Source organism: Schistocerca serialis, chromosome 5 (genome assembly GCF_023864345.2).
Source record: "Schistocerca serialis cubense isolate TAMUIC-IGC-003099 chromosome 5, iqSchSeri2.2, whole genome shotgun sequence".
NCBI classification, from domain to species: Eukaryota; Metazoa; Arthropoda; class Insecta; order Orthoptera; family Acrididae; genus Schistocerca; species Schistocerca serialis.
In genome coordinates, this window is record NC_064642.1 from 627,854,874 (window position 1) to 627,872,726 (window position 17,853).

At 37.1% G+C, this 17,853-nt stretch overlaps 1 protein-coding gene and 1 pseudogene across 1 annotated transcript in view; one reads left to right on the forward strand and one right to left on the reverse strand.

The window, feature by feature from the left end:
• Nucleotides 1–17,853, forward strand: part of LOC126481073 (transmembrane protein 245) — a 255,825-nt gene that overhangs the window by 206,873 nt on the left and 31,099 nt on the right. The window contains exons 11-12 of the mRNA XM_050104559.1: nt 6,937–7,067; nt 7,212–7,386. Of these exons, the coding sequence (XP_049960516.1) occupies nt 6,937–7,067; nt 7,212–7,386 (306 nt within the window). The remainder of the gene's footprint in view (nt 1–6,936; nt 7,068–7,211; nt 7,387–17,853) is intronic.
• LOC126482616 (5S ribosomal RNA) lies at nt 13,059–13,176 on the reverse strand (annotated as a pseudogene).

A 17,853-nucleotide genomic window follows, 5' to 3' on the forward strand; every position in this document is an offset into this window, starting at 1 on the left:
CATTGAAGTCCGTGCCAAATTTCGCGCGTCTGTAAATTTTAGCCAATCTTCGAGATTTTGCGTTCTTCTGAACTTCGCATGCTTTTTCCATTGCCTCTGCAACAGCATTCGGACCTGTTTTGTGTACCACGGGGGATCAGTTCCGTCTCTTACCAATTTATGAGGTATGAATCTCTCAATTGCTGTTGCCACTATATCTTTGAATTTGAGCCACATCTCATCTACATTTGCATAGTCAGTTCGGAAGGAGTGGATATTGTCTCTTAGGAAGGCTTCTAGTGACACTTTATCCGCTTTTTTAAATAAAATTATTTTGCATTTGTTTCTGGTGGATTTGGAAGAAACGGTATTGAGCCTAGCTACAACGACCTTGTGATCACTAATCCCTGTATCAGTCATGATGCTCTCTATCAGCTCTGGATTATTTGTGGGTAAGAGGTCAAGTGTGTTTTCGCAACCATTTACAATTCACGTGGGTTCGTGGACTAACTGCTCGAAATAATTTTCGGAGAAAGCATTTAGGACATTCTCGGAAGATGTTTTCTGCCTAATTTGTATCAGAATGACAATGCACCCTCTCATAAAGTAGCATCATTTAGGCAATGGTTTGTGGACAATAACTTTCCTAAACTTGAACTGGCCTGCCCCTGAACCCAGTGGAACACCTTTGGGATGAGTGAGAATGTCAACTTCACTCTGGACCCCAGTGTCCTACATCAAAACTTCTCTGATTTCAACTCTGAGGAAGAGTATGCATTCCTTCGTAGACATTCAGACACCTCATTGGCTGTGTCACCAACAGAGTTCAAGCTGTCATGAAGACAAGAGATGAACATTTTCCATATTAATGTTCACTAGTAGGTGTCTGGATACTTTGATCAGATAGTGTAATTGCAACATGCAGGGATTTTGCTAATCACCTGCTCTAGGTAATTCTGAATGACAGAGGCACTGTAAATTCCAAAATGAGTCACTAATACTGATGTAATTATTGTGAATCCAAGTGCAATGAAAACTGTACATTGGACAAATTAAACTTGGTGTAGCATTTGTCTCCTTATAATATAGAGGTGGACTTTAGGGCAAGAAATAGTGTACATTTCTACAATATCTTCAGAATTTACTTCTTTTGATGTCTCACAATGTCTAAGTGTGCTGTTAGGCTTCCATATGACCTCTGTCGTTGAAACCCAGAAAGTAGATGTTAAACAAGAAGCTCATAATAGCTTGACATAAACACATGTATGCACTTCCTTTGCACAGCCTAACATGGAAGAAAATTGCTTGAATGATTTAGTATCTAATTCATGTACCCTTTGGAAAGAAATTACAACAGAAAGTAAGTGAATTTTGTTGTTGAAGGTAATACAAAATTATTTCAACATACTAAGACCAAATAGATTCTTAGTGGTAAAAGATATAGTAAGTAATGTGGATATTTTCCTTCCTACATGTTTATATGACACTTGAATTTGAAGTGTCCATTTTATTTTTAACTGATGTTTGCTATATATTGTAACTCTTATTGTTTGTTTGCAATATAGATCCACGAGCTGAGTATGTATTTCAGTTGCGATTCACATGGTTGCTTCCATGCCTACTAGGAACAATATTGCTTTATTTAAAATTTTAAGTCCACTAACAGTTTTTGATGGTTGTCCATTTACGGTTTCCTAGTTTTTCCATTTTAGGCACTGTGTCTCTGTGGTTTGGCATCATTACCTTGCACAAAACTCTATGACAGAGCAAGTGATGTGACCATGTTTCTGACATTGAAAACAAATTGCAGGACTGTCATGGCTATAATTGTGTGAGAAGAACAATTCTGAATCTTAATTACGTGATGTGGAAGTTGGTTGCCTGATTTGCTCTGTGGCCAAGTACCTTACTATTGCACTCTGGAAGTCAGCATGTTTCCATGCTGATAGGGCTACCCTTTTATTAAAGTAAGCCATGAAACTTCGTGATGGGTTTTCCAGTGCTTTCCTGCCTCTCTGAAATACTCCTTTCAAAGAAATATTTGATAGCCAAAAGGCCTGAATAGATAGCCGCAAGGCCTGAATATGCAAGTTCTTTGTCAGGTATGTAATGTGTGACTCAGTCCCTTTGACACTGTGTCAGCATATTATTGCTTGCCATGTTTGTTTGTACATACAATGCCACCGACATTGCTTGACTTCAGCCATTGGATGAGAACCAGTGTATCCAACATGGCAAGACTGTTGACTGACTGATGCAAACTTTATAGCAAAATGTAATGTGCTCTCTGATGCTCTCAGCCAATAATGTGTTAAATATGTTAACTCACAGTTCTCAAAAAAACAGTTGTGGTGTGATTATCAATAGAAGCAAATAAAAGTCTGGCCAGAATGCAAACCAAGTCGAGTCCAATATGCAAGCAGAATTCATAGTAGAGTAGATGGCCAGGGTCTAACAAGTGTAGTGGGACATCTCTACTGACCCATGTGCTACTCTTGGTGAAAGCTTGTAGCTGGGCACACTACCGGTGATACAGACAAGCAGGTCTGTCATTGTCCTTGATACTGCAGTCATTGTCATATACAAGACTTGGGTTGTAAAATCATGAAGGCATGATGAGTAAAATAATCCTGGTAAAAATCCCTTGAGATTGTCGGCTCTCAGGAGGGATGCTGTCCAATCAGTGCATTATTATACTCCACTAGAAACGCCGTCTTCACCAAAAGAATGACTGTGTTTTAATAATGTATTATTTCTGCTTTTATTATTATTATTATTATTATTATTATTATTCTTTATATTCTCAGACATTATGTCTGGTCAAAAATGGAAAGTGACGCGGACCTTGATCAAGCGTGACTTCCTTTTAACTGTACAGTATATGTTACATTGCATTTAGGAACTTTTGGGTAATTGAACATGTATCAATAATTACAGATTTCGAATATAATAGAGGGAAACATTCCACGTGGGAAAAATATATCTAAAAACAAAGATGATGTGACTTACCAAACGAAAGTGCTGGCAGGTCGATAGACACACAAACATACACACAAAATTCAAGCTTTCGCAACCAACGGTTGCTTCGTCAGGAAAGAGGGAAGGAGAGGGAAGGACGAAAGGATGTGGGTTTTAAGGGAGAGGGTAAGGAGTCATTCCAATCCTGGGAGCGGAAAGACTTACCTTAGGGGGAAAAAACGACAGGTATACACTCGCACACACACACATATCCATCCGCACATACACAGACACAAGCAGACATCTTGTGTCTGTGTATGTGCGGATGGATATGTGTGTGTGGCGAGTGTATATCTGTCCTTTTTTCCCCCTAAGGTAAGTCTTTCCGCTCCCGGGATTGGAATGACTCCTTACCCTCTCCTTAAAACCCACATCCTTTCGTCTTTCCCTCTCCTTCCCTCTTTCCTGACGAAGCAACTGTTGGTTGCGAAAGCTTGAATTTTGTGTGTATGTTTGTGTGTCTATCGACCTGCCAGCACTTTCGTTTGGTAAGTCACATCATCTTTGTTTTTAGATATAATTACAGATTTCTGTAGTTGTATATATATGACTCCTGTAATTGATAGTGTAATTGGTATAATGTCAACTTTATCCTGACGCCACATGTCCTCGACTTCCTCAGCCAGTTGGATGTATTTTTCAATTTTTTCTCCTGTTTTCTTCTGTATATTTGTTGTATTGGGTATGGATATTTCGATTAGTTATGTTAATTTCTTCTTTTTATTGGTGAGTATGATGTCAGGTTTGTTATGTGGTGTTGTTTTATCTGTTATAATGGTTCTGTTCCAGTATAATTTGTATTCATCATTCTCCAGCACATTTTGTGGTGCATACTTGTATGTGGGAACGTGTTGTTTTATTAGTTTATGTTGTATGGCAAGTTGTTGATGTATTATTTTTGCTAGATTGTCATGTCTTCTGGGGTATTCTGTATTTGCTAGTGTTGTACATCCGCTTGTGATGTGATCTACTGTTTCTATTTGTTGTTTGCAAAGTCTGCATTTATCTGTTGTGGTATTGGGATCTTTAATAATATGCTTGCTGTAATATCTGGTGTTTATTGTTTGATCCTGTATTATTATTATTATTATTATTATTATTATTTTAATTGGTATTAATGTACGTGTGAGCACACTGCCCATGAAAGGTAGAGACAGGAGCTTGAATCAGTTTTGCATGCTATCTTAACTTGTCACACTTAATTTTTAGGGACTGTGTGTTTCATAGTAATATCTTTTGTATTGTGTACGGCGTGTGTCAAGAGTAATTCTAATGATCTGTTTGTGACTTGTGAGCTCCCTTGCTTGCTGCTAGTGTTAGTACGTAATCATTAGATTCAGGGACCGGTGATATCAAAGTGGCATCTTATCTGCCGTATTGCTTGTTGTAAGTTGAAAATAATTCACATCAATGCTTTTTATTCCTTTATTGTTTGATAATGATCTAGATCATGCCATCCATCCCTGCTTCATACTTCCATCCAGTTTCATTCTTGATTATTTTAGGGTAAATCAACATTCAAAGTACTAAGTAATGCAGGTGTTTGCTTCATAAATCTCATTCCAACATTCTCCCCATAAGTTTCCAAAAGGTGAGGTGAGCTTTGACTGTTTTGTGCTTGGTACTGATTGCACAGTACAGTAACTGGTATGCTCCATACTATTCAAGTGTGTAACTACCCGAAATGTGTTCAAATTTATAGGCTTTATTGTACCAGGGTCCACCTCTATCCATATCCAGTTTATTCATCAAATCAAGAGAAAGTGGGAACACTAACTGTAATCTAATGAAAGTGTTTAAGTTCAAATTATTCAATATTTATTTAGGTGCATGTAAAATATGCTAAATCTCACTCATAGTACCTCCCATTCATTGTACACAGAAACATCAGGCTTTACGCAATACAGTTACTAATTGCTCACGTGTTGGACAAAGGATTGCAGATGGCAAAAGGTTCATTGCATGGCTTGATTACTCATATATTTCACAGAATAACTGGTCTGATAATCCTTTGGAAGAGGTGGTGACACACAGGAGAAATTAATAATACATTACTGGCAATAAGCTGGCTAGCAGGCTTCATCTTCTCCACGTTGGTGGCCACATAAAGGAACCACCATGAAAATCATATCAATTTGAACCATGATTGATCACGAAGGATCTCTCACAATCCCAACAAAATCAAGAAAGGGATTGATTGTAATTACTTGGTATCTACAAGCCAGACAACATATAAAAACACCTCGTATAACGTGTTGCAATTGACAAAAGAATTTCAGTAAGTTTTAAAATAATCCATGAAAAGAGCTCTAAATATGATATTAGATTGGGGTTTTAATCAGTTTAAGCTAGCAGAGAAACTGTGGGGGATCTACATGGTATAAATGACTTGAAATACTCTATAATGCCAAGTGAACTCTCTCAAAGAGGAATTTACATATGGAAATCACTGGGTAAGTTAGAAAGCACTATTGAAATAATTTAAATTTTGGGAAGAGCATTGGGGGATGATTTAACTGACCTGAATTACACGAGACTCTGTCTAGCACCACATGCAGTCACACAACAAAGGTAACTTGGTTTAAATGCAAACATTTTAATAATGAAATGTTAGGGGAACCAGAAAGTAGTGTCATTTTTTTACATTGAATTTAAACAGATCAGATAAATTATCAACAAACTTTTATTTTTAATCAATGATGTAATTATCCCCATTATTAACAACCTATTGCCATATAGTTTGCAAATTGTCAGTGCCAGATCGATAAAAATAAGTGGGTTTTTGAGCAAAATATGTGGAGATGGAATCTCCAGTGAGCAAGCAGTCAATAAACATTTCTGTATTGTTTTGCTGAAGCAATAAGTTGCATGTGATGGACCAGGTACCTTTTTTTGTCTTTAACAATCTGCAGCAAATGTTCATGGATGGTAAACCATGGTTGGCTAAAAGTGGTTGACAGTTCCTCAGTTGTTTGACATGGATTTAATTCCACTTCTGCCTTTAAATTGTCATTGTCTACAGTTGTTGGTCTGCCTGATAGATATGAGTCAGAAAGATCTAAATTACTAGATTTGAACTTTGAGAACCTTCGGCATTTACAAGTATTTATTGCGCGTGGATGAACTTCACAAATGTTTTGGTAACAACTCTTTTGGGACTCAAAAAGTAAACGATGCCAGATGTGTACCTCTTCTGGTATTTTAGTGGACATTTCACCATAAATTACAAAATAGTATTTCATTATATATGAGTAAACAAGTCACTCTAACCTTGAAATATCCTTGAAACAACTTAGAAGTACACAATGACCTGGTAAATGTCAAAACAGATATCGAAACAGGCAGAAATGACACTACTTGCCAGTCCCGTAGTAGCAGAACTGTTGTAAAAACGTAAGTTAAATAGATGTATCGAGTGTGAAGCACTACAGGTCTACTTGGGACTACCAGACATCACAGACCCCACGTGGCCATACATGGTTGCAGTCGCAAACACTCATTCTGTGGATTAAAAATTGTAAAACACCGAAAAATAATGCAGAAATAGTGATTAAGCCAATTTAAAATGGAAAGGATTATAAAATCATTGACTGCACCTATCTAACTTCACATTGTTACATTATCACTCGTGCCTTGACCAAGCCTGAAGGTAATATTTGTTTGTCACATATCAAAGCTACTTGATCTGCTAAGTATGAAATTGAGTAGAAATGAATAGTGTGTAAATGATTTTCATGGTTGACAGTTTATTTGACCAAGCCTGAAGGTAATATTTGTTTGTCACATATCAAAGTTACTGGATCTGCTATGTATGAAATTGAGTAGAAATGAATAGTGTGTAAATGATTTTCATGCTTGACAGTTTATTTTTAATAAGAGAGGAGATGTGTGACGACCATATCGGTTTTAACTTTATTAAATTTTTCTGTATATATGTAGGTTTGCTGTTGCACTTGAAGATGCTGTCGGAAGTGTGTTCAAGGCATCATTCAAAATGGCACTTTTCCATGGGTTATGGACTTGGCTCATCCATAATTTATTTGAAGTCACAGTTGTGTATATACCAACTGGTGAGTACATTTTAGTTAGTTTAATAATCTTTTATAAACACAAAAAAGTATTCTGCATTACAGTTCCTAGTTAAGTCACTTTTTAGATTCGTGTCTGTAAATATTAAATAGTGCAGTAACTTGATTACTAAACTTTTATTTCAGTAATAGCAACAATATTAGGAGCTGTGCCTTTTCTGGGAACCTATTGGGCATCTATACCAGCAATTTTTGATCTCTGGTTCAATCAAGGACGCCAAATCAGTGCAGTACTGATGTTAGTGTGTGAAATGTTGGTTACTAGTGTGGTTGATTCAGCAATATATCAGGAGATAACAGGGTAAGTTAACAGAGTGCTGTTTAATCTATAACTACAGATGATAAGTTTCACATATAAGAAACAAGACTAGCAACTGTAATGGTAAGGAATCGTTCATATCTCTCCTCTCCAACTATAAAAATTACTTGGAAAATCAGATGAAGTAATTAATTGTGTCCATGCTGGCTAAGTTCAGGAACCATGACTGTCTTTATTTGTATTTTTCTACTAGCAGGCACATTTATTTATTTTTGTTTTAATTTAATATGTTGCAACGCATTTCGAGCATTTTTTGCTTGTTATTATTTGTTTGTGGGTACAGATGTTACTTCAAGGTAAAATATCTTAGTCTAAATTAACCTAGAACTGTTTTGTTTTCTCTTCTGATGATGAAGTATTTGGGGAGAGGAGCTGGCAGTGGGTGCCTGGAAATCATTATCCAGTACTGTCTTTTGTGCTGGCAGTATTGTAATTGGTACCACAGCCTCTGCAGTATTCTCATAGTTTTGCATCAGCTGTTACGACATGATGATCATACTTTTTATGTCACTTGTTCACTTATATTATTATAATTAATATTATTATAAATAATATTATTATAATTTTAACATCCCAAAGCTTGCATCTGCACGACTACTGGCTTTTTCCTGCGTTACTCACAACACTTACAGTCTGATAGTATTTTGTTTCACACTGCCACATTTTAAATCTATAGTATTAGGATTGGTTTGAGGCTATTGAAGAATTCTGTTATCTCATTAAGGATATTACCACCATTTTTCTTCCATGACCTACATTCTTTTACTTTTTCTGATTTTGTGCAAAATTTCAAGATTGTGTTTGGTTTTCAAAGGGTGGTCTGTGTCATTAGTCTGTTGCTACTGCTGATTTATTACATTTTTATAGTCCGTTGCAGTCTGTATGTTCTTTAAATCAAGTTCTGAAATTTCCATCTGTTTGGTCTGTATAATATTTGTAGCATTGGCTGCTGGTAATCGTATAAATGCCAGAGGCATCAAGACCTGTATCTGACAGTTTCATATTGTGGCTTAAGTCCCCTACATAAGTTACTGGTGGTGCAGTAGCTGACTTTTACATTTATTTATTTACCTATTTACATTTTCTTTGCATGGAGCCAGTACCATGATGGCTTTTTCAAATGTCAGGCATAGTAACATGACAAAAATTATATTTAAAAGATATGTTACATACGACAGTACAGTGTGTTTCAAAAAGAACTTAACAACTTTGAAAATTCGTATAAATTAGTTCATAGTACGTACAGAGGTGATTGTATTTTTCAATTTTTTCTCGTATTTTCTTCTGTATATTTGTTGTATTGGGTATGGATATTTCGATTAGTTATGTTAATTTCTTCTTTTTATTGGTGAGTATGATGTCAGGTTTGTTATGTGGTGTTGTTTTATCTGTTATAATGGTTCTGTTCCAGTATAATTTGTATTCATCATTCTCCAGCACATTTTGTGGTGCATACTTGTATGTGGGAACGTGTTGTTTTATTAGTTTATGTTGTATGGCAAGTTGTTGATGTATTATTTTTGCTAGATTGTCATGTCTTCTGGGGTATTCTGTATTTGCTAGTGTTGTACATCTGCTTGTGATGTGATCTACTGTTTCTATTTGTTGTTTGCAAAGTCTGCATTTATCTGTTGTGGTATTGGGATCTTTAATAATATGCTTGCTGTAATATCTGGTGTTTATTGTTTGATCCTGTATTTTAATCATGAATCCTTCCGTCTCACTGTATATTTGTAGGGAAATACAAGTTTTGTCTCGTGCAGTTCGCTAGTGCCGAATCGCACCATAACGAGCACTAATGGCAGTTGCTTTAAGGCTACCTTCACTGTGCCCAAGTGTGCAAGCTGTGTGTTTTGGTTTGAAGAATCGAAGTCGGGAACAACAGTTCAGCATAATTTCTGTACCAAGTACGCAAAGAATCCTCCTGGTAGGCCTACAGATTGAATGGCATAAATGTTCTATAGAAACAGGGTGCTTGGTAAGACTTGGGGAATCATCAGGTCATCCAAGCACATCAGACGACATTGTGGAGCAAGTGAGACAATGTTTTGTCAACAGCCCTACGAAATCAACCCAGCGTGCATCTCACAAACTGATTGGCATGTGTTGAGAAACCGTTTGCATTTGAAACCGTACAGATTGATGATCGTACAAGCAATAAAAGACACTGATAAAATTGCTCGCAAGAACTTTCGTGTGTGCAGATATGTTAAATCGATTACAAGAGGATGAACATTTCTTGGACAAAATCATCTTTTCTGACAAGTCGACTTTTCACTTAAGTGGCAAGGTTAACACACATAACTGTATGACTTGAGCCAGTGAAAATCCATATCAAACATTGCAACAAGTTCGTGATAGCCCTGAACTGAAAGTTTTTTGTGCATTGAGCAAGAACAAAGTGTACAGCTCCTTTTTCTTCCATGCGAGAACCGTCAATGGGATAGTGTACTTGGATATGTTACAACAATTTTTGATGCCACAAATCGATGAAGGTGACCAAGAACAAAATGTTTACTTCATGCAAGATGGTGCACCACCCCACTAACTGCCTGATGCTCAGGATTTTCTCTGTGACCGCTTTCCAGGTCAATGGATTGGCTGTGATGCACCAATTGATGGCCCCACATTCCCTATACATGACACCACTCGATTTTATTTATTTATTTTTTAAATGGGGTTTGATCAAGGATATCATGTTTGTACTTCCTGTGCTGGCTTCTCCACCCGAACTTAGAGCAAGAATTTATGTTGCCACTGAGCAAGCTACACCTGCAATGCTACAGCAAGTTTGGGAAGAAATTGACTTCCAGTGGGATCAGTGCAGGATAACCAACAGAAGCCACATACATCATCTTTAGCATAAGGTAAAAAATTTTGATGTGTTTCCCTACAAAGCAACACTAAACTCAGCTCTATATCGTCCTTCAATAAAGCTACATGAATTTTGAAAGTTGTAAAGTCCTTTTTGAAACACCCTGTAGATGCATCTTAAAGCTATTTTATGCATTTAATATTTTATGTCTGATGTGCTATTGGTTCATGTTGCAAGCAGTGTCTTAGAATTCATTGTGTTTGTTAAACCAAATCAGACCATTTTTATATGGGCTCCTGTCTGTAATTTTTAATTTTGTTCTTTTCCTATGTTAGTTATATTTTGTTCTGGTGTTGTGCTCATGTACATACCTGCACTTGACAACTTCAGCTCATTGGCTCACAAAAATTTAAGTAATTTAAATATGTATGAAGAATATACTGTTAAGTAATTTTGCTGTGCTGACTAGGAACTATCTTGGAGATCTGAATAAGGAGGTATAAGCCACTACTGACTTTTCAAAATACAAAATTAATGTGGTTAGTCCACTAGATTTTCATCAACATGCACACCTAGAAATTTTTAGCTGCCTTTTCCTGTTCCCAAGATGTTGCATACATTATATACATTGGGGTGATGAGAACTGCGTGTTTTAAATGCCAGTAATTAAGGTTTAGTGACATTTACCATGAAGCCCTGGTTGTTGAAGTATTTTGCTAATTCTTTTACACCACTAGTAGCGAAAGATTCTAGTTTCTTATATTCTCTACCATAGAATAACATTGAGATATCATCTGCATAGCTTACAATGTTCGAATTAATAGTTTGTACAATGTCAGTAATATATATGAGGAAGCGAAAGGGACCAAGGATTGAGTTCTGAGGTACATCTTGTACTACTGTTTCATCAATATATTGAAAGCTTATAATTTTTTCATCTAATTTGTGTGGCCATTTAGTACATTGCTTACGATTCAACAAGTGTGTTGCTATAAAATGATAGGTTGACATGTATATGATATGACTTCACCCTTAGTAAGCTATGGTTTATTGTGTCAGCTGCCTTTGTCAGGTTTGAAAATGTACTTGCAGTTTACATCCTCTGGTCAAACAGACAGTACACTTCATATAAGAATTGTGTAACTGCTGTGGTTGTGCTTAGCCCTTTTCTAAAGTCATGTTAGGAATTTATAAATACAGTGTTTTGTGGTATAGGCACTAAGCTGAGACAGGATAGTACATTCTAATATCTTACTAAGGTTGGGATTAGTGATCTTGGTCCACAGTTAGACACATCTTCCTTACTTCTCATTTTAAGCTCTGGTTTCACAACACTCATTTTTAGAATGGATGAATGCATGTTTTCTCCGATGCTGCAGTTAATCAAGTAGGTAAGAGGTTTTGAAATTTCTTTTATGAACATCTTAGTAATTGCATTGCATAAACCATCCCATCCAATTGAATTTTTTTTCTTTAGTTTGTGTGTTACCTTGCCAACTTCCTGCTCCTCCACCTCCATAAATTCAAAATCAGTACACTGAGTGAGGTGGCATGGGGTCTCAACCTGTGCATCTACAATTTGTCCATAGTTGTCATGATTTCTAGGCAAAAGTTATAGTCCTACAGGAACCCCTGCTAAAATTACGGAATTTGCTGTTTGATTTATTTTAGTAATTTGACAACACAGTGTTTTTCATTGCATCATTTTGTAAATCAGTATGGTTTCAGAAGTAATGCAATACCCTTTCATCATCTATTTAGCACAGACTATGTAATATACAAAAACTCTTCTCATCTACAGTGGTGCCTCGCTAATTCAACTACTGCGTGTGCATAAACTTGTACGTATGTTGTGATTTGCTGTACTAATGTTTATGCTGTGAAGTCATTGTTGAGTGCAAAACAATTGAGTAGCATTTAAAGTAACTCTCTCATTTCTTTTAGTTCGTTTCGGACTTAAATATTTATTTTTCAAGTGTTACAATTAGGCTTCAAACTGAGGTATTTGTTGTGTGTGTGTGTGTGTGTGTGTGTGTGTGTGTGTGTGTGCGTGCGTGCGTGCGTGTGTGCGTGTGTGCGTGTGTGTGTGTGTGTGTGTGTGTGTGCGAGCGCGTGCGCGCAGGTGTGCCTGTGACTGTGCATGATATATAGAGCAACCCCCCACCCCAATTCTATTGTCTTCTTTTCAAACTTGGCATCTCTGTATCTATAATAATTGTTAAATGGTCAGAGTTACTTGAAATATTACAATCATTTCGTACACTGAGTGGTACCAAGTACATCATCTGGGACCTTTGCAATATCTGTCAACTAAATCCCAGGATGCTTTACTTATATTATCAAAGTGCTCTATTGCTGTGTTTTAAATCTGTTTTCTAAAGTTAGTAATTTCAGTTTTAAAATTTTTATGTGCCTGACTGCACTTTTCCTAAAAAATCTATAGAGTAGTAGTTTTATAAAGCAAGCTGAGATTGTAAATAGTCTGCCTGAGTCTAATCAGACTTGGTGAGAGCTTCGGTCTAGGATTACTTTCATTTTGGCAATGCTCAACTGCCTTTTGGATGATAATAATAATAATAATAATAATAATAATAATAATGTCATAACAGGGGGGGGGGGGGGGACAGAAAAAAAAAAAACACTCTGTCTTTAGGCCACGAGTGGCCTATCGGGACCATCCGACCACCGTGTCATCCTCAGAGGAGGATGTTGATAGGAGGGGCATGGGGTCAGCACAACGCTCTCCCGGTCGTCATGATGGTATTCTTGACCGAAGCCGCTACTAGTCGGTTGAGTAGCCCCCCAATTGGCATCACGAGGCTGAGTGCACCCCGAAAAATGGCAACAGTGCATGGTAGCCTGGATGGTCACCCATCCAAGTGCCAACCACGCCCGACAGCGCTTAACTTCGGTGATCTCACGGGAACCGGTGTATTCACTGCGGCAAGGCCATTGCCAACAGAGGTGAAAGAATTTATTCTATTTGTCATCAGACCTTTTCGTCTGGTATATAGAATCCCATTTCTCCTCTGCTAGTTTATATTTAAAGGCATTAATATTTGATCATCTCAGAGTTTGCTTCTGCAGAACAACATTTGTTATTTTCTGCACAGCTGAATTTATGTACTCTTATTACCTAACAAAAGTGATCAGATTGATGAAGATGTAGGTGCTATAACTTACCTGATCTAAAACATTTCTGCTGATTATAGCATAATCTATTCTAGTGGAGCATGTGTCACCCACTGTCTGTGCTTACAGCCTATATTTAAAAGATTATACGAGTCTAATACATCAGTGACCTTCAAATCTACTGTACTATTATAGGGTTCCAGCTCGTTGAAAAACAGGGAAAACTAGGGGATTTTTTATTCTGGGAAACTTGGAGGAAACTCAATAGATTTTTTTGTGTTTTGCCTAAACTTCATGGAACTGGCATGGTACCTAATTTGATTTTGGACAGAGGCATTTACTTGACTTCTGCTGGGCTTGATACATTGCTACCCTCACCATTCGCCCTCAGTTCAGTGCTGTGCGACTAGCCTCCATCTGTGTTTTGGCATCCCCCAACCCCTTCCCTCATTCAGTCTAGTGCAGTGGCCAACCACATAGCACGACCGGGATGAACCCAAACAAGTTTTGTGGTGGTTTATTGTTGTTGATGTGAAATGACATGAGCGACTGTTGCTGCCACCTGGCTGTGCTCTCCTACATTTTTGTTGTCCATGGTTTTGTGCATTTGTGATGCAGTGAGACCAGTAAGAATCTGTGAAGAACATTTGGTATGGTTTACATTTACAACAGTTCAGATGTAAGTATTACTTTATTAGCTAATGCAATGTGATCACAAAGACATGAGCTCTTAGGGGAATTTGTGGCCTGTTCAAATCTATTTATTTTGAACCAGGGATGCTAGGGCATGATAGGTTTGCATACAGTTCATTGTTTTGGATATATACCGAAAACTTATTGTTGTACACATTGCATTGTGTATGAATAAGATTGATTATGGATTTTCAGTGATAGGTGTAAAATAGTGTAACCCCTGCAGTGCCACCTGCCACCTCTGGATGCAATCAGCTGATTGTCAATGCTGACGATGGAAAGGCCAATGCTGATGGTTCCTCCGATTTGTTATCTGCTCTGGAATATAAAATTACTTATTTTAGTGAAGAAAAACAGTATGTCTAATTAGCAAATAATCTGTTGTGGTGCAGCCATAAAATGCATCTTGCAGTTGTGGTGTGGCCCAGCAACCACATCCTACCCCAAGGCATTCGCATCAAGCACCTGCTGCAGGGACATATAGATGACGACCAATGGTGCCAGATTAACATTCAGAGGGATGCCTTGACGAAGCCAGAGATCCATTTGTGTCTGTTGGCGTCAATGAGACACCAATCTTCTGGAGACATTGGCACTCATTAATCTTCTATTGGATGTATTCCCAGTAGTAACATTGCCTCCAAAATGCAGACTGAAAATTTAAAAGTGAATTATAGCATTGTGTTCAGGCCCCAGCTGTTTTTCCCCAAACAACGACAGGATATTGTTGCTCCCTGTGACACGCATGTGATTGATTTTGTCGGTTTGTTGTGTTTATGGGAAAGTGCATTGTGCCAGGTTTCAAGCAAGTATGGCACTCTATTGTTTTGGAGGAAAAGTGTTGCTAAAGATTTAATTGAAGGATTTGAGGCAGTTGCATCCCAGTCCAAGATAAATCTGAAAAAGTAAGTTGTTCAATTGTCCATGGATGGCCCCAATGTTAATGAGGCATTCCTAAGAGGACTAAAAAGCAAGCTCAGAGTCAAGGGTGATCCACCATATGCAATTTTGGGACATGTGGCTTATACACAGTGCATGACAACTTTGACAAGTTGTACGATCATTGGTTGGAAACTTGTTCAGTTTCTGAGAGCTTTATATAATCTTCTAGCTCAGTGCCCACTGCTTATACCTTCTAAATTTAAACTTTTCATGCTAATTCAGGCCATGTAAGCATGGTCTTTTTTGAATGTACTTCTAAACAAAAAGTGATTCTGGTAGTTGGAGGCCAAAGTTTTTGTTAATCACGACTTTTGAATTCTTGTGGAGATATTTCTGGAGCAACTTTCATCCCCTAACAAATACTTCTTTATATCTAACCGAGAAGTGAAGTACCAATTTTCATCATAAATCTGACTTAAATTTTTTTTGTAACATAATGTTTTCTTAAAAAATTTCACCCCTTATTGCCCTCTCTTAGGGGTTGAATTTTGTGTTTCTAACCAAGAAGTCAACTCTGTTTCACCCCCTTAGGGGCCGAGTTTCATCTCTAACCCAGAAGCGAAACACCGATTTACAAAGATGTGCTTTCAGAATAAAATATTTTCATAAAACATTTCACTCCTCATTTCACCCTTTAGGGGTTGGATTTCCAAAAACAGTGACATGCATATGTTTTATTTCTAGCAGAGAAGCCAAATACAAATTTTCATAGATTAAGCCTCAAAAATGCTTGCACAATGAAATATTTCCATATAAACTTTCGTCCCTATAGGGGTTGAATCTCCAAAAATGCTGAAATACATATTTCTTTCTCTCTGACTGAGAACCCAGATACCAAAATTCAAAGGTCTAGCTTGAAAATTGCCGTAATAGCAACATTTTTTTTAAAAAAAAAAAAGAAAGAAAATGCCTTCTTAAACAATGCTTACAGTATAAGATCCACATGTTGTCAAAATTTTAAATTTCTGCCCTTAGTGGTTTGGGTTGAGTGATTATGAGTCTGTCAGTCAATCAGGACATTGTCTTTTATATACAGAGATTTAAAATTTTCCGTCATGCCAAGGTGATGTCAACAATATTACAAGCACTTCTGTTTCCTCATGGAAGTTTTGCTCCATTTGATGGGTTGAAAATAAAATGATGTCCATCTGTGATCAGCAAATATTAACTGCTGTTTGAAAATGGGTAAAGGACGTAGAAAGGGTAAAGAAAGAACAGTAGGAGGTAAAACGAAAAGCTAACATCACTACTGCAATTCCTAAGAGTCATAGCTACTGAATAGTGTCTCATGATACTTGAGGGAATTGAGTCTTTGAGGGACAATATGCTGATAGCTCATCTCATCATTTGAGACTATGGCTGCCCAGGTTGATTCGTTTCTGACTAAATGATTCCTTAGCTTCTTTCCTCTATGCATCCCTCCAGTCTATAATCAGAGAGCTAATGAGAAAATTTGTTAAACAAGAAGTTTGTAGAAACAGATTAGCTTTAGAATATATCTTAAGGGCAACATAAATCAGTCGCTACCTCAGTAAGTGGACATCAGGTTCAGAACCAAAAACGCACTGTGTCAGTGTGATACATCAGAATAGATATCTTGGCGTTTGAAAAAGATATCTTGGCATTCTGGAATGAGTGCCTTACATTTATGAACTGTATGATTTTCAAAATTCTGGATCAATTGCACCTAGCATATTTCTGTATGAAGGGCATATTTAGACTCAGAAGTGGGAATTAACGCTGACCATGAGAAGAGATTGTTAGGCATAGCATTGACACATTTAACTACCTTGAACTGATTTGGTTGTACTGAGGCTCATGCCATTGCCCTCCAGTTCCAAAATCTAACAGACATCAGACCAGTAAAGAAAATCCTCAAAGAATTTGATGAGTATTGTGTTCCCATCAATAAATTCTGGTTGATGGTCATCGGGGTGAAAAGTGGACCTGAAAATGTGAAGACATTTATCTTTGCATGAAGTCTCCTCCATGGCAACACCAGCCTTGAAAGAGGTTTCTTTGTCAACTTCATTATGGTGAAAAATTTGACTGAAGCCTCCCTCATAATCATTTGTACTGTTCACAATGTGCTCTAAGTTGTTGGGGATGCTGGATTTCTATCGCAATGCAGTTAATACAGAACTTCGGAAATGCACATGGTTGGTACAATCAAACACTAGCAGAGAATAGGCAACTGGGAAATCCTTTAAAGAAAATGAAAGGAAGGAGAAAGTAAATAGGGAAGAGCTAAGAGTGCTTCAAAGCATGAAAACAAAACTCATTTTGAAGAAGTAGTTCTATTACTAAAAAATTTCTGTTTGTGACCTCACTTAATGTTCATGTATGTGTCCTTATCAGACTAGTCTATTGCTATTCCCTGCATATCATTTTGTTCAAATTGTATTTGAATAAGTGTATTTTGTTATTGAAATAAACAATGCTCTTTATTTTTATGTCTGTGTACTCCAAACAGCTGAGTATTCTGAATGTCTTGTGGCTACATAACTTTGACAAGTGACTTTTGTAACACATCAAAAGAACATGGCCACTCAGCGACAGCCATTAATGACAACCTGCAGATACTACACATTGTCAGCAAAGGAAAGATATTAAATCTCCTTTGAAGAGCTCAAAATTTACATTCATAGCCCCAAGTCATCACGCCTAATTCTGAAAGAACAAGTTTACATAATTTGCCATCAACCATTCTGTATGTTATAACTGGCATAACAATTTCATTTTCATAATTTGTAATATCTGTTTTATGTCTTATGTGTAACATATCTTTACCTCTTAGACCGAAGTCTTTGGACCATAACCTCTTTGTAAACACTTTGGATGTTGCAAGTGCATGTGCTTCTGAAGTT